The sequence below is a fragment of the Vanessa atalanta genome, chromosome 5 (assembly GCF_905147765.1).
Source record: "Vanessa atalanta chromosome 5, ilVanAtal1.2, whole genome shotgun sequence".
Taxonomy (NCBI): Eukaryota; Metazoa; Arthropoda; class Insecta; order Lepidoptera; family Nymphalidae; genus Vanessa; species Vanessa atalanta.
In genome coordinates, this window is record NC_061875.1 from 1815379 (window position 1) to 1838618 (window position 23240).

Consider the following 23240-nt stretch of genomic DNA (forward strand, 5'->3'; position numbering starts at 1 on the left):
AAAAAGTAAGTTTTATACATTTATACTGCTTTTGATTATATATAACTCAAAAACTGAGATATTACGTCGAGTTATAAAAACAATACAATTATTACAACTTGTATTTGACACTTTTTCATAAAATCTTTCTAATTGAAGAAGGGAAAAAGGGTGAATGAATATTTATTATATATAAATTTATTCTGTGCTATTTACTTACGGACTACAATGAATTTTTAGGTAATATATCTTATAACGAATAAAATTATCTGGAACAAACACATTAATTACACTTCCGATCCGATATCGACATTTAAAACCAAACATTTTTGTCCAAGGGACATTTAGATTATTTGCATTTTGTCTGATATACATAAAATTTACGACGAAGCAATTAATTAAAAATAAATTTATTTCGATTTTACTTAAACATTTTATCATTGTATATAATATTTTTCTAGAAATAAATGAAGTTCCTATCATATTAAAAGGTGAAAATAAGGGTTGATTTTTAAGCAATAATACTTAGTTAATTACAGTTTAACAGTTTCAAATCTCACTAGAGATTCGTTATTCGTCGTCGTATATCTCGTAATATATTTCCTCACGGTTCGCATTATTTGGCGTTATCAAAATTTATAATTTATGCTTTCTGATATCTGATATAAAATAAATTAATTTTGAATCACAAGTATCAGAGTCAACTCTATATGAAATCACGCTAATTAAAAAACCTGAAACTGTAGTCAAATTTGTTTATTTACCTTTTTTCCTTCTACAATTGGAATACATAAATTGTGTAGGCTCTTAATCATAACACTACAGGTGCGATATAAGTTGGCCGGACTGAAGTTGTACCAGTAACTGCGCAGAAACTGTTTTTGGGATCAAAGTGCGGGCGGTACTAACGCTACAGATACAAATATTGTGGTTGTAATTACGTATGCGTAAAGACTATTGAACGTTTGTATACGGGGTTTGAGATTGACCAATCGACGCGGAGTCGTTCTTAGGTCTGTACTTAGGCCAGATAGGTTTTTAAAGTTTTTAATTTCGATGACGTTTCCCTTTTTTTCCAAGCGAAGCGGGCGGGTAACATAGTTGAATATAGTTTTAAAATAAATTTAGTAATTATATTCGCGTGATTGTTATGTTTTTTCAAATTGTTCGAATATAATTTGTATTTATTTCAATAACAAAAATTAAAACTGAAGTCGTCGAATCATCCGGGACTTCGGTAACTTATGAGACATAACAGATCTATTAAAAAAGATAGCAATCGTTCGTCTTGAAAACACTACCTAAAACGTTAACACCTCCTGGAATATATTCTCTCTTCGCACGCATGACCGATACGATACACGTGCAGACATCTCGTAGAACTAAATTAATTCCGGCCAACTTAGTTCGCGCGTATTATATAACATTGAAAAATATATATATTTATATTACAAGAGTCGTAATCGAAATAAAAAACTTAAAGCTAATATTGGATTCTTAGAATCAGCTCCTTAAATCTAATGACGATTTTTGTGATGTCAACTATTGCTAATAATAAGTATTTATATAGTTTTAGCACCTTAATTGTTTAACAATACAACGTATATCAATATGTTCACACACCAATCAAGCAGTGGCGTAGCTAGGTGGACAAGGGCACCGGTGCATAGAAAACTATCGGGCCCTCACCCCTTCTTTCTACCCCCTCTCTAACTTACATATATTGCCCTTTAAAATTATAGATAGGAAAAAAACTCTTGTGAGCAGGGTCGAAGTTTTCAAAGCTTAGGTTAGAGGGCCCCATGAGCTCCGGGGCCCTGGTGCACTGCACCACCTGGCCCTACGATAGCTACGCCACTGCAATCAAGTATACACGGACCACTTCGTTTTAGGAATGGACATTGTAGATAATACAATGGAATATATACAACTGTGATCTGCTAACATAAACTTTTATATAAGGAGAATATTTGTCATTCATTTACTTTAATCAGTTAAAATCTCTTAACCGTTCAGCTTATAATAAAACATAAATTTAACTAGTTCCAATTAAACTAGGAATGTCACTAATTCATATATTTAATCAGTGTTGGCTTAGAGGCGCCACGCACCACGTGACCTTGAACTACGAGTTAAAATGACCAATTTTACGAGAACAACTATTAAAACTGAGTCAATGTCTTTGTCACATTGAACGCAATTTTGATGAAAATCAAAATTATACAACTGCTATATTACTACGAATGTTGGGAACTGTCAAACACAAAAATGGTTTTCAAAATGCAAGGCTTTTTTTCTTTAAAATATTTTGGTGTTGATAATAATTGAATATTGACGAATTAAATTAGGTAACTTTAAGTAAATAAAAGAAATATTCGACTCGTAAATTTAAACAATAATAAAAAAATATTAAAATAGCTGTAATATACTATCGAACACACGCTTAACTTTATCTCAAGCGGCACTGATTGTCGTAATCACTTTAAAAATAATATTCAGTTTCGTGGACTCGTAGAGATGTTTAACGGACGACACTCTTAACGTAAGTATAAATATGGCAGAATGAATAAATAACTAGATTATTTTGTAATCAATAACAGTCAAAATGTCTCTCACGGCTCGTCACATGCGCCACCGGGGCATTCCGCGGCCGAGTCACGGCACGACCGCTCTGCGGCGTCACACATGTCTCGTCGGCGTCGTCTCAGGGCGCCGGCGGCTAGGTGTCGCCGGGGCGCTGCGCGTTGGCCAGCGTGCTGATGATGTTGTTGGCGAGCGGCACGTCGAGCGGCGCGACGGGCGCGGGCTCGGCCTCGGGCGGCGCCACGTGCTGGTAGCACACGGCCGACGCGTGCCCAGAGCGCACGGACGACAGCGCCGTGCCGCTGCGCCACGTGTCGCTCGCCGGGTCGTAGATCTCCACCACGTCCAGGAAGGCCGTGCCGTCGTAGCCGCCTGCGGACACACGGCGTGAGTGGCGGTCCGACTGTACCCCCGCGCTCCCCCGGGCCCGCGCGACACTCACCCATGGCGTAGAGCTTCCCGTCCAGCACGGCCAGCGACAGCGCGGACCGCGCGGCGCGCACGGGCGCCACCTCCTCCCACGTGTTGTGCTCCGTGTCGTAGCGCTCCACCGTGGCCAGTTGCGCCGCGCCGTCGTAGCCGCCCACCACGTAGATGTACTGGTTCAGCGCCGCGACGCCTGAACGAGAGCACACGGTTAATTATTGCCGACTCTTGCCCGACGCCGGCTACCTTCGCCGAATACTAGGTTTAATAGGTAGAGGTTACTTTTTTATAAATCAGGAAACATCAACCCCCAAAACGCGGGCAATGTCGCAGATAAAAACTATTATAACATAATTGAAGATAGTATACCTGCGCCGCTCCTCGCATAATGCATGGGGGCGACCTCAGACCAGCAGTTGTTCTCGGGATGGTAGCACTCGACGGAATTGGTCCGTCGTGCGCCGTCGAATCCCCCCACCGCGTACAGCAGACGGTTAACCACGGCCACGCCCACGCCCAGTCTCGCGCGACCCATCGACGCCACATACGCCCAAGCGTCCTTCTCAGGATCGTAACTATTCACGGAAAACACAATATACAATAACATAGATCTAGATCAGTAAAGCCTAACCATTGCCATCCACTACGAGCAGAGTGACACTGACTGACATTCCGAGCGAACTCACCACTCGACAGTCTTGTGATATTCCGTGCCGGCGGAGCCGCCGACCGCGTACAGCAGCCCGTCCATCACCGCCACTCCGACCTGAGATAGATGACTATACGTTATAAAATAAAACTGTAAGTAGAACAAAAGCTAAAGTAGTAACTTAGGAATGATTTTGTCACAGAACTCACGCGATGTCGGGGCGTGGCCATGGGGCTGCAGGGGCGCCAGTGCTCGCCCGCGGGGCTGTACACGTCCACCCAGTCGCTGTCGTACGACGAGCCCGGCGACGTGTTGCGCCCCCCCACCGCGTAGAACAGGCCCTGCGAACGAATTACGCGCGCACATTTGAGACACGAGTACAACGAAAATAAATTATAAGAGCTGGTTCTTGAAAAGTTTAACACCGATGATGTCACTGTAATGATTTTTACTATGGACCTCTGTAAATCGAATATACAGTAGAACATGCAGTAGAACATTAGTGGTAGGGCTTTGTACCACCCATTCATCAGATATTCTTCTCCCAAATAGCAACACTTAGTATTGTTGTGTTCTGGTTTGAACGGTTAGCGTGCCTGGGTAAATACAGGACAGGACATAGACAGACAGGGACAGAGCGTCTTAGTTTTGTAGTTAATTAGCGGCGTATTGGCGATGTAAGGAATGGTTAATATTTCTTACAACGCTAATGACTATTTTCGGCAGTGACTACTAAGCATCAGGTAACCCATTTCTAGTATATTCTAGCAACATATATCTTTCAAAAATAACCTTATTTAGACGAACCTCGATAAGTCCAAAAAATATTCCTTCCCCTCCCTATAAGCTCGAAAAACTATACCAACACAACAATGTGTAATTTTACAAACGTCATCGTTTTTTAGAAGACAAAATTATCGTTCGACGTTAGCATTTAGGATTATTTAAGAAAAAGACAAGACACTTTAATTTAGTAGAAAGTTGTAAGTCAATTCATAAATTATTTGTAATGTTCACAATAATTAATGACATGATAATGATACAAGTAACTTTTAACACCTTAAGGAAAGCAGCTCCTAGGCCAGACCGAGGCACGGTGAGCCTGGGCAGCGTTATCCAGCAGTTGTCATCAATGTTGAACGCTTCGAACACGTCGATGGAATGCCGGAAGTAACCGCCCGCCACGTAGATGATACGCGGCGTGTTGGGTCGACGCTCTTTCACTACTGGCTTTTTGTGAAGTGTCAGATCCTATAAAGTTACAAGTTCATTATACATTAGGTCTAATTCACTTTAAACGCCTTAAATAAGAAATAATAATCAATTAGAATTTTGGGCATTCCAGGACTACCTTAGTTATTTTTTTTTTATAATTATAAGGGTTATGTTCGATCTTATATTTAAGACAAGAAACAAACCTTAAATATTTTGGCGAGGTATTCCCTGCAGGCAGGCACTTTCTTGAGTACGGAGCACGTACTCATCTGCTCCTTCAGGAAGCTGGGTGTGAGATATTGGCAACGCACGGCTTGCAGGATATGCTCCATGCGCGGGTACCGACGATCCTCGTCGAATTTAACCTTGGAGTAAATAATTAATATTTTATTGAGCTATACTTGTTCGTAATACTTATTCTATCCATATTTTCATAAGGATGTTAGTTTATAAATTATATAGAACTTCTCTAAGTGAACCTAATACAGAAGTAATAAAGGCTTTCATCAAGCAGTTCTAGATTTGCTGTTAAAAAACTAGTGTCGAAAAAATAGTGGCTATGAGTTAGCCACTAAGTTGCGTGCACTAGTAAAGTAGTACGACGTTTTTTTTAGTGTAGTTTGGCGGACGGGCATATGGGCCACCTGATAGTAAGTGGTCACCACCGCCCTTGGACAGTGACGCTGTAACAAATATTAACCATTCCTTACATCGCCAAAGCGCCACCAACCTTGGGAAATAAGATGTTACGTCCCTTGTGCCTGTAGTTAACCTTCAAACCGTAACACAACAATACTGAGTGCTTTTGTTTGGCGGTAGAATATCTGATGATTGAGTGGTACCTACCCAGACGGGTTTGCACAAAACCCTACCACCAAAAAACGTTTGGCGATTGTCAAGCGTATCTTTCATACACACCAAGATAATAAACTTGGTTCGTTTGTTTAAGTTCTTGATTGAGCGACACTCGAGATATATATATAAATAATTTAAATGGAATGTATCCAGTTTCCTAACAGTTAAGTAGAAAATTGTTATGTTATAACTGAATACATATCAAACAAGGAAGTTACATATTGTAATGTATGTATGTTAAGAATATGTAAATCTAAGGTTTTTTTTTACTCCTGCCAAGACTAGAATAGGTTGTGTATTTCATAAACTAGGATAATAAAAAATATGGTAATTTCATTATAGAAGGAATGTTTTGGGATTCGGTTTCTTTTTACAACTTAATTTTAATGTAAAAACTTAATTTATGTCGAGAATATATCACGTATTACCAAAAAGGTTGTTCGTATAAATTTCACATTTCAAACAATATTGTCAAAAAAATACATTTTTATTGATAATAAGATATAATGATGTGCCGTAATTAATTAAAATTAGATAGTCACAGCTCACTAGTATTTTTTCAGCAGTTTTTATCTGTGTATATTTTTTTAGATTACGCGTGGGCTCAACGGTCGGCTAAATAGTACAATTAAAGCTGAGTGAATTTAATATTTTTATGATATGATAACAATATAGAACCACCACGCCTTGTCAAGTCATATTGCTTACATTTTTAGTGAATAATAGCGCTATTTATTATCTATGAAATCTAAATTAGTTGTAAATTCAATTACAGAAGGAAAAAAGAAAAATAAACAACTTTGTCCTTGAATTGACAAAACGTCATAGCGATCTAGAATAATCTATTTTAATACATTATGGTTTACGTGAAAGAAATTGAATTTTAATTATCCTCAGCGGAGTTGTCGTGAAATTTAAGTGTAAATAAGTACACAGTTTACAATATAGCAGACATTTAGTAAATCGCTATTGAAAAATTTGAATTTAAATCTAAAGTTTAATTTTGTCTTCTACTATTGAATATGCTAAATAAACATTCGAAGTCAGTACACAGCGAGTCACCCTTGGATAGGTTAAATAACTGTCAATAATTGCGTAAGTGTTATATTATTAATTACTTTCATTATGAATCATAACTAGCAAAGTGGGTTAAACCTATTATGTAGTAACCTCGTATACATTCGACGTCATTAGTTCAAATCTTTCCGTGTCATCGTACGTGAATCCCGTTATTATTTCTTAAAATATTTACAACGAATATTAATGATCTTCTAGAATTTATTTAGAAACATTTATTTCAATTATAAATAATTATATAGTTTACGTTTTTTATAATACAAATGGCCGTCGAGTAAACGGGCTAGTGGTAAGTGTTCACCACCACCCATAGTCAATGGCGCTATAAGAAATATTAAACATTCCTTACATCGCCAATGCGCCACCAAACTTAGGAACTAAGATGTTATTTACTTGTGCCTGTAGTTACACTGGCTCACATCTGATGAATGGGTGGTACCTACCTTAACGGGCTAGGGTACAAAGCCGTACCACCAAGTAAAATTAAAATAGCGTTATTATAAGAAATTGCGCGGATTTAACGAATACGAATAAGGAAATAGTGGAATGAATATAAGAGCTATTTCCTTAAACTATCATATAAATGTAAGAATCAAATACAAAATACTTTAAGTCTCGATTATATACAAATTTTTCACATTATTTTAATATGTCATGGATTTTTTTGATTAGAAATTATCTAATAACTACGTGTGCGAAAGGGCGCTGATATTCAATATAAAAGTTTAGTAGACTTTCGGAGTCATTCAGATTACCGCGCACTCATCTGGTTAAATAATTGAAAAAAATAACATTTTTTTTTTGTTTTTATTTATTTCTCATTGAAAATTAAATGTTTTTGGAGTTTAATTTTTATCTTCCAATACAATTTTTATTATTAGTAACCAATATGATTCAACTCGTGCTATCTGTTGATTAATTGATTAGTTCTTGAATATTCGGACTGTGTACCGTACACAACGTCGAGGAGCGAATTTAGAAATGACGTACGCTATTCGTACTTGAAATTCGACATATTAGGATTCTAAGTGAAAAAAATATCACTTTTAATTTATTTGGGGTACGGAAAAAGATTTGAATTGATAATTCTCTTTTTAGCTGTTTTTTTGTTTACATTTTAATCTTATATTTCTGTTATTATATAATCTGTATGCATAAAAATATTGTCCAACTAAATATTTTCATAAGTTCCAAGGTCAGATAGTAAATAGTGCCGTAATTGTAGGCTCCACACGTTTATCCAACTATACAACATTCTGACATTCATCATCATCAAAACTGACTCTCCAAACATACGTTCCAACCTCATTCACTGTGCTTCAATGCTATACATTGACACTGATATGTTTACCGCATCAGAACGATGTCGCCAACACGATTCAAGTTCCTCAAGCATTCACGAACTACCTCTTTACACGTGGAGGGAGCAGTTCGTGTGGAGTAGGCATTACGGTTGCTAGGAAGAAATCGCACTCTTGTCTATACTTTATGTCAAAGATCATTTGGTTACAATGAGAAATATTATCGCATTAACTTACCCAACTTAACACGGCGTTGTAGACTTCTCTTTCTTCTCTCACGTTGAGCTCGTCTTTCCGTATTAAACATATTAATTCCTGAGCCGTCAACTGTAGAAACTCTTCCTCTTGGCAAACCTGACGATTATCAAAATAAATAAATCACCAATTATTTGTTATCACACGATTAAATAAACTAATAGATATTGCTTGACCTTAATTTTTACCGCACTATAGTGAGAAGTAAGGTCAGAAAGTAAGTAAAGTAATACAAGATTTGGTGTAAAACGTTAAAGCAACATATTTAGCAAGGAGGTTCACTTAGTATGCTACTAGTTCGAACCTATGTTACCATTCAAGACCTCATTTCTATAACCTTCCCTTCTTTGTAATCTAAGGACACCGTCTTATATTTGTCACAGTGCTAAAAATGGCCTAAATTTAGTTGTAAAATTAAAATAGGAGAAAAAGTTCTTTTTTTTTTGTTTCATTTCGTTTTCATTCAGCTGTATTCCACGCTACCATAACTGTAAGACTCAATAACACATTTGATTTTGAAAAATATCAATTTTAAGTATCTGTATTGAGTATCTATAAGTGTATCCTAACGTGACCGATATCAACTTTGGAAAGCGGACTTTCCTTCACGGTGTCGGGGATTTCCCCAGAGTTAAAGTGACTTTACAAAATCAAACTAGGTATAATTACTTACATTAGTTCTCCAAAAATATTTCCATCACGATGTGTTCTTAATTTATATTGATTTATAAAATCTACTTTATGTACTACTCTACTACAAAAAGGATTTTAAAAAATAAATAAAGTTAACATAACATTTACGAACTCTACGTGAAACATGTACGTGCATCAAACATCGTTCATCCGATTAAATTGAAACTTTGTACAAATATTGTTGAAACATGGATGAAGGTTTCTTGCATAGTACAATCAACTTATACATTTTTCCAATGTCAGAGTATAGAAAATAAACAACTTCGACCTTGAACTGTCATGATTGTCATGATTAAACATAATTGGTCAAGGTTTAAAAAGTGTATGATATCATAGGGATATGTGAAAAATGCCGTTTTGAATGTGGACCAGTTCTAGTTCAGTTGGAATTTTTGAAGTAAAATGAAACTGGATCTAAAGATTTAGTAAGAATCGCATTGAATATGTAACAAGTGTGGATTTATGCTTGGTTTTGGTTGATATTCGACACGTTCACGCATTATCGATCCTTGAATTGAGGCTTTGTACGCTAAGTTTGCGTGAAAGCTTCTGCCAGAGGTATTAAAACTTATAAAGATTCACTAAATCAATATTACTAAAAGCAATTCTGATACGACTAGTGCACTCACTAGTCGTGTCAGAATTGCTAGTATATTATCTTTTATTATTATAAAACGTTTTTCGTGAAAAATTATATTCTTATCTTTTTACTTGGACGTCAATTCGTAGGTTGAAATGAAATGGAATAATACGCGTCGGTTACAAAGATGATTAAGCGAATATTCACAGCGAAAGTTTATTAATGTAGTGTAATGCAGATAAAATGCAATGATATTGCTGTTTTTGAGCGGTCTGCGGTAATCAATTCAAGTATATATTTATTTAATGATTACAAAGATTTCTTGCTGGATATAGTCTCGCTAATAAAATATTTTCGCCATTTTTTTATACTCACTTAAACAATTAAAAAATCTTATCGTTAAATTTATTCCTAAATCATTTGAACTTGTCGTAGACAATTAAAAATATCTGACGTTTGTGTACATATTGTTGATGCAAATGTCAAATTATTGTCAAAGGCGAAAATCTGTTAGATCCGAAAATATGCAGATTTAGCGAGTTCACTCTGTTCGGGTTCGATACAAAGAGAAGTTGTTATTGTTAATAAGTAAATAAGAAAGAAAAACATTGTTGACGTGAAATATCTATTGGGGCAGTTTGGGGGTAAAACCGAGTTGTCACATACGAGTGACAGTAAACGGCATTACGCTATCTTGTGCCGACATGCCCCCTGTCCACTGCGCCGTGTTGTGTTTTAATCCATATTTATTTGTTGGTACTTTTTTTATTACAATTTATTTTATTTACCATCAATGTAATACATAGGTCGGCCGTCCGGTGTCAGGCACAATTTTTAAACTACATATTAAAAGGAATAACTAATATTTCAATCTATAAATGACTGTGAGGAACTTATCTGTATCAAGAAGCTTCAAATCCTTATCTGAACACACACGCTCATTATTGTTTTATTTTTATTTTATAAAAAATAGCAAGGAAAGATGATTTGGTTAATAGTATAAATGATTGATTATCACGTAGCAGTAGATAACATTGATCATCCTAAACGAATAAATTATTGGCAACGTTGCAAAGGTTTTTCTGTATTTTCTTAAAATTTTGGATCTTAAGCGAGATTGCGGGTTCAAATCGCCATGCAAGCAAAGCTGAATTTCCATGACGATATACAATTTGTGATTAGAATAATTAATGTTGTGCTCGTTAAGCAAAGTACAGTAATTTAAAGTCCTAAAGCTGTTCTTGTGCCTGGCGGCGAAAGAAAACATGGTGAGGAAGCCTGTCGGTTGAAAATTTGCCTGTATCAACCAACTTGTATTGGAAGCAGAGTGCTTGAATAATATCTAAACCTACTCCCAAAAAGGAGAACCAATGACAGTTACAAAATGTTACATTTAGTATTAAAATTATAATCTCACTTGTGTAAAATGTCTTTCAATGAACTGGTTCGCTTTCTGCTTGAGTTCCGCGCAGCCGTGCTGCTCCGCGAAGTTGGCGATCCCGATGGCGTTGGAGGGGTCGAGCTGCCTCTCAAGAAACGCGCAGCACGCATCTATTACGTTCGATATCTGGAGCACACAACTACAATATATGTCCTTTCACATTCTAATCATCTTTTTACAAATGTTATTAAACAGTTCATTGTCACCATGAGACCCAAGATAATTAAAATAAAATACTAGTCGTCACCTGCGGCTTCGCTGGCGTTTATAGGGTTGGTTTTTCGATGTTTCATCAAATTAAGTTCAATGGTTTGGCCGTGAAAGAGCAACAGACAGACAACGTTATTTTTGTATTTATAATGTTAGTATAGATTGGTAATACTAAACTTTAAAAAAAAAAACAATTACACAGAGACAAATTTGGCATTCAAACGGAATAGCGACTTATATAATTAAGCGTATCTCATAGGACTGCATAGGCAGTACTAAAGTGTAGGGATATCTTAAGTTCTAACATTATTTATATTTTGTTCTCAGAAAATGTTAAAAAAAGGGTAACATCTAAAAAAATTTATTAAAGTAATAAAACTATTTATATTATCTATATGAACATAATTAAGCACTTAGATAAGAAACTGTTACGTTACCAAAAAGAACAAAGGATTGACATTACAACTTTTTATTGAAACCAAGTTCAAAATCACGCAAATCTAGGAATAATAAATTGATCATTATTGCTTAAGTTAACATCAAACTCGAGAGAATATTACCGTTCGACTCTTGAATAATTCAACATATTGCAATCGTTGAAGTCTATTTTAATGTCGACAATGTCCTTGATTGAATATTAAGAGCTGAATAAAGTTATATTTTACATTTTTATGACGAACTCGTAATTGCTCCGCCGTTCTATTTGACTACACAATTTATTAGTCGTTCAATTGTAATAAAATAAAACAAAACCTGCAACGTCATTTAAACATGAAATATGTACATTTATAATTACAACCGCATTACATTTAGAATTGTTAACAGAAGAAATTTACGTAATATTTCTAAGCATTGGAATATTGTCGTTCAAGGTCTGTGGGTATTGTTTTATAAACAGCAACTATAATCCGTCAATCCTTGGTTGTTTATACTTACTGTACCCTATTTCACATTCTCTCTCGTTGGTCTGATATAAGGCCATAGATTCCGAGGGTCTGTTCTGGATTTAAGCCCCAGATCGAACCGATAAAAACTTATTGGGTTTTGTTATTCGAAAACAAACTGAGTAACGGCCCGGTGTCTGGAAGTTGGAAGTGTACACACTCTCGTGCCTCAGAAATAATGTAAAGCCGTTGGTCCTGCGCCTGAACTCTTTCCGGTCGGGTCAGATTTGGCGTCCCATCAGAATAAAGTACACTTGTTTGCGCCCCCACTTTTGCACTATAATATATTGGCTGTTGTCAGTTAGGCTCCCTTAAGATTTGCCGCCGTGACCGAAATCGGTCAGACGGAGTTAAGATAAGCAAAACTTCGATTGAAATATTCCATGCTATTTGACGTTAACGGTGTATCTTCTACACTACAAACAATTCTTGATTAATAAATCTTTACAATACAACACCACTTAACTACTTATATCCAGGGCCAACGTTAACCATCCAGGCACCTAGGTAGCGAGCGTAAGTGCCTGACGGTAAGTGGTCACCATCACAAATAGTCAATGGCGCTGTGAGAAATATTAATAATTCCTTACATCGCCAATGCGCGACCAAACTTGGGAACTAAGATGTTATGACAATACTAACTACTGCAGTTAGGTGGTAGAATATCTGTAAGTGGTACCTACCCAGACGGGCTTGCACAAAGCCCTACTACCCAAAATTGATCAGCATATTATCAAACAACGTTAAATAATTTCCATCATACCATCGTATGTTATATATTTTATTTTGTCATAAAGAAAAATATGTACACAATTTTACACAATTCACTTGTTCACAGCGAACATTTACCAATTTCCTGTTTTATAATACGTAAGTATTCACAGATTAAAACTATTTCTCATGATAAGATAAAAATTTCTACATTTTGATAACAATCTGGAAATTATTAATATAAAAATATTAACGCAATTAATTATAAGCGAACATACTGTATAATAAAACCTAAATAATACATTTGACACAATAAATAGAGCGTTTTAATATGAATCACCGTGTATACTAGTAGATAAGAAAAATAAATATTATAGTTAAATTAAAAGATTTTGATACTTGCGTGACATGACAGTATTTGACTCTCAAAGGTAAAAACGTGACTCAAGAGTAACTTGAGAGTTTTACTTCCTAGTTATTATGAGATTAGCGCGACGGTACCAAATTCTAAAGTAAAAAATCGGAATACTAACTTTTTCATAAATGCGAAAGTATCACTGTCTGCCTGTCTATCTATTACGCTTTTACGACTAAGCCACTGAACCGATATTGATGAAATTTGTTACGGAGTGAGCTTAAGCCCCAAGAGAGAACATAGACTACTTCAATTCACTCTTCGAATCGAATTTTATTAATTTCACTTCGTTAAAGTCGCGGTTTGAGCTATTATTATAGATGAGAAAGTGAGTTTGTATATTTGTTTGTTTGTTAGGCGTTCACGTCTTTACTACTGAACAATAGCGAAATCATGATCATCATAAACATGTCCCCCCACATGGGCAAAGTCGCAGGCGAAAATTAGTTTCTTATACTTGCTCGATTCAATTAGATATTGACTATGTTATTTATATATATTTATATGTATATCTGTACGATTTCGTTCAATATATATAAGTATAGTACCTGGAACATGGTAGCGGCGGGCAGGAGTTGGCACACCGTGACCTCCGTGATGCGCACTTTCCCCGTGTACATGAAGTAGACGAGCCACGCCATGGCCGAGGGGCACACGCCTTGCAGACGAACGCGAGACATCTCGCATTCTTTCAACCCACTTGTAAACATTGCCTGCGATTAATTGTACATTAACAAATTTAAATTGGAAAAAGCTTAAAATATAAACATATTATCTGTAATATAATCATAACTGTTGAAAGTGTATTTTAAACCAAATTCATGTTTTATTCTTTAGAAACAAACCGATTAGTTGTATTGTGTAGGAGTGAGCCAGTGTTCAGACGAGTTCAAGGAGGACCGAACTCTAGTATTGCATAATTAATGTAACAAAATTTACCATCAGCTATAATTATAATAAATTAAATTGATCAGAGGCATATTCTGTAAGAAATCACTTCGTTTCTCACTTATGAAAAATCGAAAACAACGTACAGCGATAAGCGATTTTGAGACATGTATCCTTTAAATGTCATAATTATTAAAGTCAATGTCGTGTGCATAACTTTCTGACATTTCACGATTACGACCGTGAAACGTTAACGTCATGGAAAACGTTCCGCGGTGAGTTAAGTTTATTCTTACAGAATATACGCTAAGATTATGATGAGATAATATGTGATTTGAATATACCCAATAATAAATAGTCGTTTATAGTTAATTTTTGATGTTCGACATACGCTAAAGACTTCTAGAGACTTCATACATGTAATATTCGTAAATAACTATCATTCGGGATGCCTAAGCGTAAACATGGCATTGATATTAGCGAAATATATTGGAATAAATGAAAATGTATGTATCGCATAAATAACTACATTAGCGCTGTATATGAATATATTACGTTACATCAGTGTTAATTAGAATAAGTAGTCTTATATAATATTACACCAAGCAAGGAATAAGTGATTGTAATGATGCGATAGTGAATAAAGAAATTTAACGTATTCGTACAATATGCCTGAGAGGCCCAGTGATTAGACGCGTGCATCTTAACCGATGATTTCGGGTTCAAACCCAGGCAGGCACCACTGAATTTTCATGTGCTAAATTTGTGTTTATACTTCATCTCGTGCTCGGCGGTGAAGGAAAACATCGTGGGGAAACCTGCATGTGTTTAATTTCAACGAAATTCTGCCACATGTGTATTCTGTTTAGTTCATGTCGTACCGTCGGTGTGATTGCACAACTATATCAAGATTTTTTGATAATAATATCATCACGGCCGGACCGTAAGTTTAGGGGGCCTGGGCTAATACTACTTAGGGGCCCACCTAAGACACACATGATTAAATGAATTGAATGGGTTTGATTAATTGCAGGATTCGCAGGGCTGCAAATCATACGGTCTGTCGTTATTATCATTATCATCTATTTTGACTTTGACTTGACTTAGCTGGGGATCCCTTGATCCACGGGGCCCTGGGCTGAAGCCCAAAAAGCCATATGGTAGATCCGGCCCTGAATATCATGAAATCACACGATTTTTCTGCATATATATCGTAGAACGTTGCACTGGTCGAAAGTAGTATTTTCGACAGAGACTTGCTCTATTAGAAGTATAAATCGATTTTTAGAAACGTCGATACACCAATTATGATCGGTTTGGAGATGTTCAAGTTAATTATAAATACACCGGCTCACCCACCATCACATATCACAGTGCCTTACAGCAATATTAAGTATTATTGTGTTCATGTTATGTTATCTAGGTTGGTGTCGCATTGACGATGGAAGACTTGGTTAATATATCTTTCAGTATCGATGTCTACGAGCGGTGGTTACCACTTATCAACAGAAGACCAATTTTCAAGTCTTGTCTCGGTATTTAAAATTAAAATAATAATAATATTTACCTTAAAATATGGGCTTCCAGCGGCTAAAACGACTTTGTGGACATGAAACAATTCGTTTCCCACTTCCAAGACAACATCAGTCAGCATATGATGCGATCGCATTGTAAACAACATCTGGAAAGAATAATAAACATTATTACACCGTTTATGTATATAACAATAAATTACAGAGTAAAACTAAATCTGAATTAGCTCACTAATCAATTAACATAACCCAATGTCAAGGTTATTACATATCATTTATCTTATTTTTTATTCTATTTGATTATTTTCTTTATCTAAGTTGGTTATTTTTTTGCACATCATCCTTTTATTAAAATAATTGTCTCTTATCAATAGTTGACATGGCTCAATAAACAGAGCATGTGGTGCTCTACCAGAGACCGCGGATTCAAATCACACTCAGTAACGGAGTTGTCTTGTCATAAGTATAATTATTATATTTTACATATATACACAAAATTAAAATGTGTTTAATCGTCGGAATTAGGATGATTTCTGTTTTTTAATTTTTTATTACGGGTCCCTCTTTCGTGGAGACCCGCGGTCGGAGTCCGATTAGGTTAGCCAGTGTATTACAGGTTTACACTGACAATTACTCTCTACAGACTACTCACACGGAACGACATAAAGTATTGCTGATTGTCCGTTGAATAACAATTGAATAGGTACTGTAGTATTTCTTATCTGTTGAGTTAAGTTTAATAAGTCAACACCCTTTTTTGGCGGACAAATAAAAGTGACGTACGAATTACTATCATAATATTTTATATCACATGAATAAATAATTATATCGTATATATTTTATATATCTTAGAACTGAAGGCTACACTAACTAGCGCCTACCACCGACCACCGGTGATCAATTTTGTTTTGTACCTTGGAGATTTTTAAACCGTAAGAACGCGTTTAGATTCCATAATACAGGTAAACAATCAACTGTATCATGAAGTGACGTCACAAGGCTTCGCAAGCTGTTGTTGCGCTCAATGTATTCGGTCTTTGAACCTAGCGTATCTTATTTTGATAAAGATAAGAAAAAAAAAACTTTGAGTTCGCCTTTTATACTAAAATGATGATTGTATCACGCTGGTCACGTTTAATTTGTTTTGCGTCTATTAAAGATATCTAGACTTGAACACAGTATGACCGATTATCATGAAAGTTATATCTATCAACATATTATTAAATATATTATAACTCGAGCGAACATAACACATTTTTTATATTATATTTACAAAGAAGCAAATAAAGAAAACTTTACAAATATTATATTTTCAATAATACGATTGCTTTTGAGACAAGATTATAATACGGAAATAAACGGTGTTAAAAAATAATTTAGTTTACAACGTGTAAGAGTGAATATTTGCCGAGTCATGGCGTCTTGCGTTATTTTAACATTCTGCGATAACGACTGTAAACATATATAAACTACATGTACCTTGCGCTAATACATCGGGAATACCAGCTATCAAAAACTTTATACTGTGAAGTTTTCTAGCAAGACATTGATTCATAAACGGTTCAGTGTTTTAACAAGCCAACACGACATCTATAAGTCATAGCAATTTTAAATACAAACCAAATATTACCTTTTGAAGTGTATTAATTGATTTTATCAAATCAATGTATTGTATAGACAATCATATGGTTATGTGTGTGTGTAAACTAGTTGTCAAAGTAGGTCTATGTCGGAGAACTCTATTATAAAAAATAGTATCGAATATAAAATATTTATTATCAATAACTCTCATTGAATCGTCATGTGTTTTTTGTCAAACTCAAACACCTTTATTTAATATAGAAGCATTACACTTACTTATTGATAGTCAAATTAAACACTACCACTGTGTACTATATATCATAAACTCACTAACTGTATAGTAAGTAACCTTTCGCACACAAGCGTTCCGTAACATTTTTTTTTTAATTTGGCAACAGAAGCATTTTGAAAGCTTTGGGATCCTGTTGTAGAACCGTATACATTGTCCCACAAAAGAGTTACTGACTCTATGCAGTCGAGTAACAGGAGTAACAAGATTGTGTTTGTTCCTTGTACCCATGCTATGGGAATCACATTTTCTCATAAAATCATTAATATTTTTCCGTACATACAAAACATTACAGAATATATATTGAGAAGCAACAGTTAATATCTTGATATTTTTATACTTTAGTTGAATTAAATGTAAAGCTACATCCGGTTTGGAAAGTTGCAGTGCCTTTGCACTTAAATTATGTTATGTAAATGACTAAGCAAATAACAAATACTGTATTTTTAAATCTCAATGACTTGGCAAAAATTAGAAAAAATATTATAACTGATAAACGAACTGAAATACATTTTAATGATGACGAATGATAATATTTTAATGCTGCTATTTTGGTTCATTATTATTGATATAATTCAGAGGTTACATTAAAGAGCGGAGACGTCCCAGTGGTTAGAACGCGTTGATCTTAACCGAGATTGCGGGTTCAACCCAAGCAAGAACCACGGAATTTCAATGTGCTTAAATTGTTCTATAATTAATCTCGTGATTAGCGGTGAAGGAAAACAACGTGCAGATTGCATGTGTCTAATTTTAATTGAATTCAACCAAATGTTTATCCACCAACCCGCATCCAATTAGCTACAGGAGGCTTTAGCCTAGCAGTTGATTTTTACTGAACATAGTGAATGTCATAGATTAACAAGTAATCAAGCTCTCGACCAATGATAACGCGTCAATTTGTTGTCAAATGTTGTTTATTTGGCCTTTTTCCTGTTATGGTTGGAATAGATTGTACATTATCATAGATTTTATTTTTATGTTAAATATTTAATATTATAGATACTATAAAGGTTGTTTAATAATAAATGACATATCATAGAATTTTATTATACGTTCTATTACAATGCTAAATAAAAGAGCTGTCAAATCAAAAAAAAAAAAAAACTTCGAATCCACATGGTAGATTCAAAGATATGTAAATATAATAATCTTCATTAAGAACTGTATCATACGATTACTAGATTTCAATTGATTTCGTCATATAAAAAGTTTCCTTTCTTTTATCCACTTCATAAAATAATTGTAATTCGTTCATTATTATTTTTACGAACATCTTTATACTTGACTAGAATATAATTAAATATTGTATAGTAAATGACTTCTTAAAACAATTGTACCTCGTTAATGTTAACGAAACGTTGTATGTGAATTTAAACGGAACTTATGAGGATTTGGGTGGCGTTTAAAATCCTAAATTCATTATCAGCTTGATTGTCATTTCATGGGTTAATTGTCAGCAAATGTACCAATGTGTAAAGATTTCCTTACACCCAAATAATTACATAATGTTGGTTGGACGGACACGGAGTGCTGCCAGCCAGCACAGAACAAACACAAATTAAAAAATGTACTTAATAAATAACAAATATTTATACGCGTCTGCTGCTGGCTGGCAGTGCTGGCACCGATTATTACAATATAACATTCCACATTCCCCTCGGTTACTATAAAAAACTTTAGAGAAAAGAAGAAAAAAGAAGAGTGGTCTTGCCATATAGAGTTTTAGAGTTAACTGAGTTGGGTTTTTTACCCAATATAAAAAAAATAACAGGAGAACCGCTATTTGACTGGCTCCTCTTAGTAAAGAGACGCCATTATAAGTTAAATTAGGTGTTTCATTGGATGGTAAATTTAACCAACCTACTTTTATATTCCCGAAGAAATATAATTTTTGAGAAGTAATATCATAATTAATTATATTTTATATAGCTATAAATTATTTAGCTTACAATCATTTCATCGTTCATTGTGCCGAGCACACACTCATTCGCATCGGTCATTTCAAATGTTGCTCCAACTGAAGATCCTCCGCCATTCATAACTTCAGCTACATTTTTATTGAATAAATGAATGAATGAAATCAATGAAAACATAAAATTTACCTTCATAAAGTCAGGTACGTAGTTTCCGAGACAAAATGTCATATCTCCAATATCGTTGCTGCCACCATAGGGTCCCTCAAACAGATCACAGTTTATCGGTGGCATGTCGTCCAATAGGTTGCGTCCGACGTCATCTTCCGTCTCCATCGTTTCTAAGTACAAAGCATTATAATATTATATATAATGATTTGTAATATATCTTAGAAAAAGTGTACTCCATTTTTAGTTCACATAAAGTCAGCTCCTGAACTATCTGCGGTTGAATCGGTTTGCCGTCCCATCGGTTATGAGAGTAGGACTCTATAATATCTGCTTATGGCCTTGGCAGCGAATCGGGATCATTCAGAGAAGCCTCCCTCTGCCGCTCTCCCTTCGCCTTTTCTCTCGAATGGATTACAAAAATTTGCCATCCATAAATATTCGTGTAAATAAGAATTTATTTTAATTTGATAGTAAAATAGTGTAACTTGTCAAAATTTATAGAGGTTAGGGCTGCCAATCGGGAAATTATCAGAAAATACCTACCGGTATCGAATAAGAGTTCTGAGGGTTTTAATTTGAATTTAAAATAAAATCAACCACATTTAACTTTTTTATTTTTATTAAATTGAACGCATCTATATCCCTATAAAAGAGATAAAAGTTTGTAATTGCTCGGAATTACGAACGTTTTTGTTAACATAATATTTAAAACACTGTGCAAATAAACTGTTACGGAAATTAAAAATAAATACTCTTTAATCACGACATACTAAATTTTACTAAACAGTAGAACTTGTAGCTTCAAAAGATATTTTTTTCCGCTCCTAAGTTCAGTGATTCAGTGTTACCTTAACATAAACATGAATTATTTCCTCCTAGTAGAACTGATACACGTATGTTGTTTTTTTTTAATATTAATTGGATTGTAAACATTATTATTAATAGTCTAACTTACCCACATATTTGAATAGTGAATCAATCATGATTTATAAAATCCAGTTAATTACAAGAAACGATCATACACTTTACAGCCTACGTAATAATATTTTTTATTTTTTATATTTTTAACACTATATTGTACCATTTACTTTCGTCACAAACATTTAAATATGGTAAAACCATGCGCAGGATATGTGAGCGGTCGTCCTAGCCGCCGCGGACGCGGGAACTGATTTTTGTTTGATTTTTTGTCACATCACGCGGTCGATTTAGCCCATACACTGACTCAGCTAAATATTTGAATTCAATATTCTTCTGATTATTATTTACGCATGTAAATACTAATTTAAATTATTGACATAGTATAAAGATAAACTTATAATTATATTACAACTTGTTTTCTATTTTTTTAAATACGATCTTTTTATCTCGAATTTTAACTTTTTAAAATATTTTGTATGACCGAACGAGCTAATGTCACGAACTACCAATCTGAGTTAAAATAAAATTTGGCATTAAATAGTTCATTTATTGAAGACGGATATAGACAACATCATTTAATTGACAAGTCAAGCAGATAGAGGACCTTGGGAGGATATCAATCTATCAAGTTATGAGGCACGAGACATACATGTCAATGTTTGGATTATACGTGTCCCTGGGGCACAGCTAGTTTTGTTATAACCATATACACTGCCGTTAGAACTCGTAACACAGGTCTAGGGTTTATTTTATTGTGATGTTCTTAAATTGTTCTTAAATTTTAACAATGTACTGGAATTTACCGTGAGAGTTTCCTATTATCAGCAGCAGCAGAAAATTCAAATTGATGATAATAATGATTATTATTTAAAAAAAAAATGGTTATAGTCTACAATCACAATAGTCAGGACACATGACTGACCTGTAAGATCTATAGGTAGTTAAAATTTCAAAGTAACCTTTCAACATGATTATTGTAATGTCACATTTGAGATTTGTTAAACACATTTACATACATTTTGTAATACTTTAGAATGTTTCAACTCATTTTTCATTTATGCTGTTAAATATCTATAAAAAACCTTAGCAATATAATTTTGTATGAAATTAAGTCTTAGAAGAAAAGGACAGAACACACTACACTAGTTTAATTACTTCTGGTTTTCATCAGATTCATTTAGAAGCTTCAATAAATAAATATTAAGAGGTAAAACTGAGTTTTTTTTTTATATAGATAAGTGTATTATCTGCACAATCGTACTTTAGTGTTGTTGATTACTTTTGCTCAAGCGAAGCACAGAGTAACATGTATACTCAACGACAAAATAAAAACAAATCTCTAAGTATTCAAGTTTACCAGTTAAGAAATGAAGTGGACCAAATAAATAAATGATTGAGACTTTCAAGGATATTAGTGTCTACAGAATATGTTGATTAACATAATTTAGAATATGATGAAGGTTGAAAACAATAGTTAAGTATTTTAAAAGTCGATACAAATAAAATTTAGTTGTTTTATAAAGGAATTGCTTTTAACGAAGTGCATTTTTATTGAAAGACAAAATTATTCATGTCATTCACAGGTAATAAAGTAGAACTATTTACGGTTATTTTAAATATTTTTATGACGCATTAACAAATTTAAATAAATATGTACATTTTTCCTATTAATATTCAGTATTTAAAGTGTCATTGTACAAATATTATATAAAAAATCTAATGCTTTCATAGTTACTTAATGGTTGTAAAATTTATTTTAGTTAATAAATAACTTACCTTCTTTATATGAAAGGTTATACTTAATCAAAAGTAAATGTAGGCACGACTATGTTTTACCATCCTTTGTAAAACTTTTTATCTTTATTATTTCACAGTTCACAATTAATAAAATTAAATTGGTTCTGAATAAACACAAACTATAATATCTTATTAGCAACAATTTGGAATGTCCGTATATGGTAGGTGATGTTTTTTTTGTATATGTATATCAAATTATAATTAAAAATGCAATTATGCTCATATAATTCCTATTCCCTATCACCACAGATGACTATAACGTAGCTACACGGTAGCTACGATATCAGTATGACTGGTGACAATTGACAACTAACATTTGACATAATAACATTATGTGACGTAATAATGACACCCCTATCAATTTAAATTCAATAATTAAGGAAAAATAAATCTCCAAGTGATTATTTCAGAAAACATAAAATAATATATTTATTACATAAAAGATCCTAACAGATTGGAATATTTTTACTTTCTATCCAGTCTCAAAAAAAAAATATGAATTTGCATTAAGAAAAACCACAATTCCTTAATTATTTTTATAAGAAACTAAAAAATAATTATTACATAATTACTACGTTTTAAGAATGTTAATTTTACTTTAAAAAGTTATTTTCAGCCATAAATATAAGAAAAATAAAATAAAATTAGGCTGGCAGTCAGTTACAATTCATAAATAAAAGTAATAAAACGTTATAAGTCCAATTCTTCAGTACCTTAATTGAATTCAGAAATTCTTGGTAAATTTAAATATTTAATAACCCTAAACATTAAAAAGTTATGCTGGCAGCCCACGTTTAAGCTGCATTACGCA

The 23240-nt window shown here is 34.1% G+C and overlaps 1 protein-coding gene across 2 annotated transcripts; it reads right to left on the bottom strand.

Moving 5' to 3' along the window:
- Positions 1–12: 12 nt before the first annotated feature.
- LOC125063945 (kelch-like ECH-associated protein 1B) lies at positions 13–22709 on the bottom strand. Of its 2 annotated transcripts, none has more exons than XM_047670676.1 (13): positions 22409–22709; positions 19730–19881; positions 15790–15903; positions 13883–14047; positions 11031–11180; positions 8323–8439; positions 5056–5217; positions 4697–4888; positions 3847–3978; positions 3675–3754; positions 3358–3563; positions 3005–3181; positions 13–2934 (listed from the first exon to the last, which is right to left on the bottom strand). In XM_047670676.1, the coding sequence occupies exons 2-13, from the start codon at positions 19874–19876 to the stop codon at positions 2699–2701; spliced, it is 1878 nt and encodes a 625-aa protein (XP_047526632.1). In that variant the 5' UTR covers positions 19877–19881; positions 22409–22709; the 3' UTR covers positions 13–2698. The 2 variants fall into 2 exon arrangements, with proteins under 2 accessions (XP_047526632.1, XP_047526631.1); XM_047670675.1 differs by lacking the exon at positions 22409–22709 and adding an exon at positions 20667–20743.
- Positions 22710–23240: the final 531 nt, after the last annotated feature.

Coding starts and splice junctions, on each gene's coding strand:
- LOC125063945 (XM_047670675.1), bottom strand. CDS start 20,694: ATGATTGATTCACTATTCAAATATGTGG. Junction 14,048..15,789: donor CTGGAAGCCCATATTTTAAG/GTAAATATTATT, acceptor AATTAATCGCAG/GCAATGTTTACAAGTGGGTT. Junction 3,979..4,696: donor TAGGAGCTGCTTTCCTTAAG/GTGTTAAAAGTT, acceptor ATTCGTTCGCAG/GGCCTGTTCTACGCGGTGGG.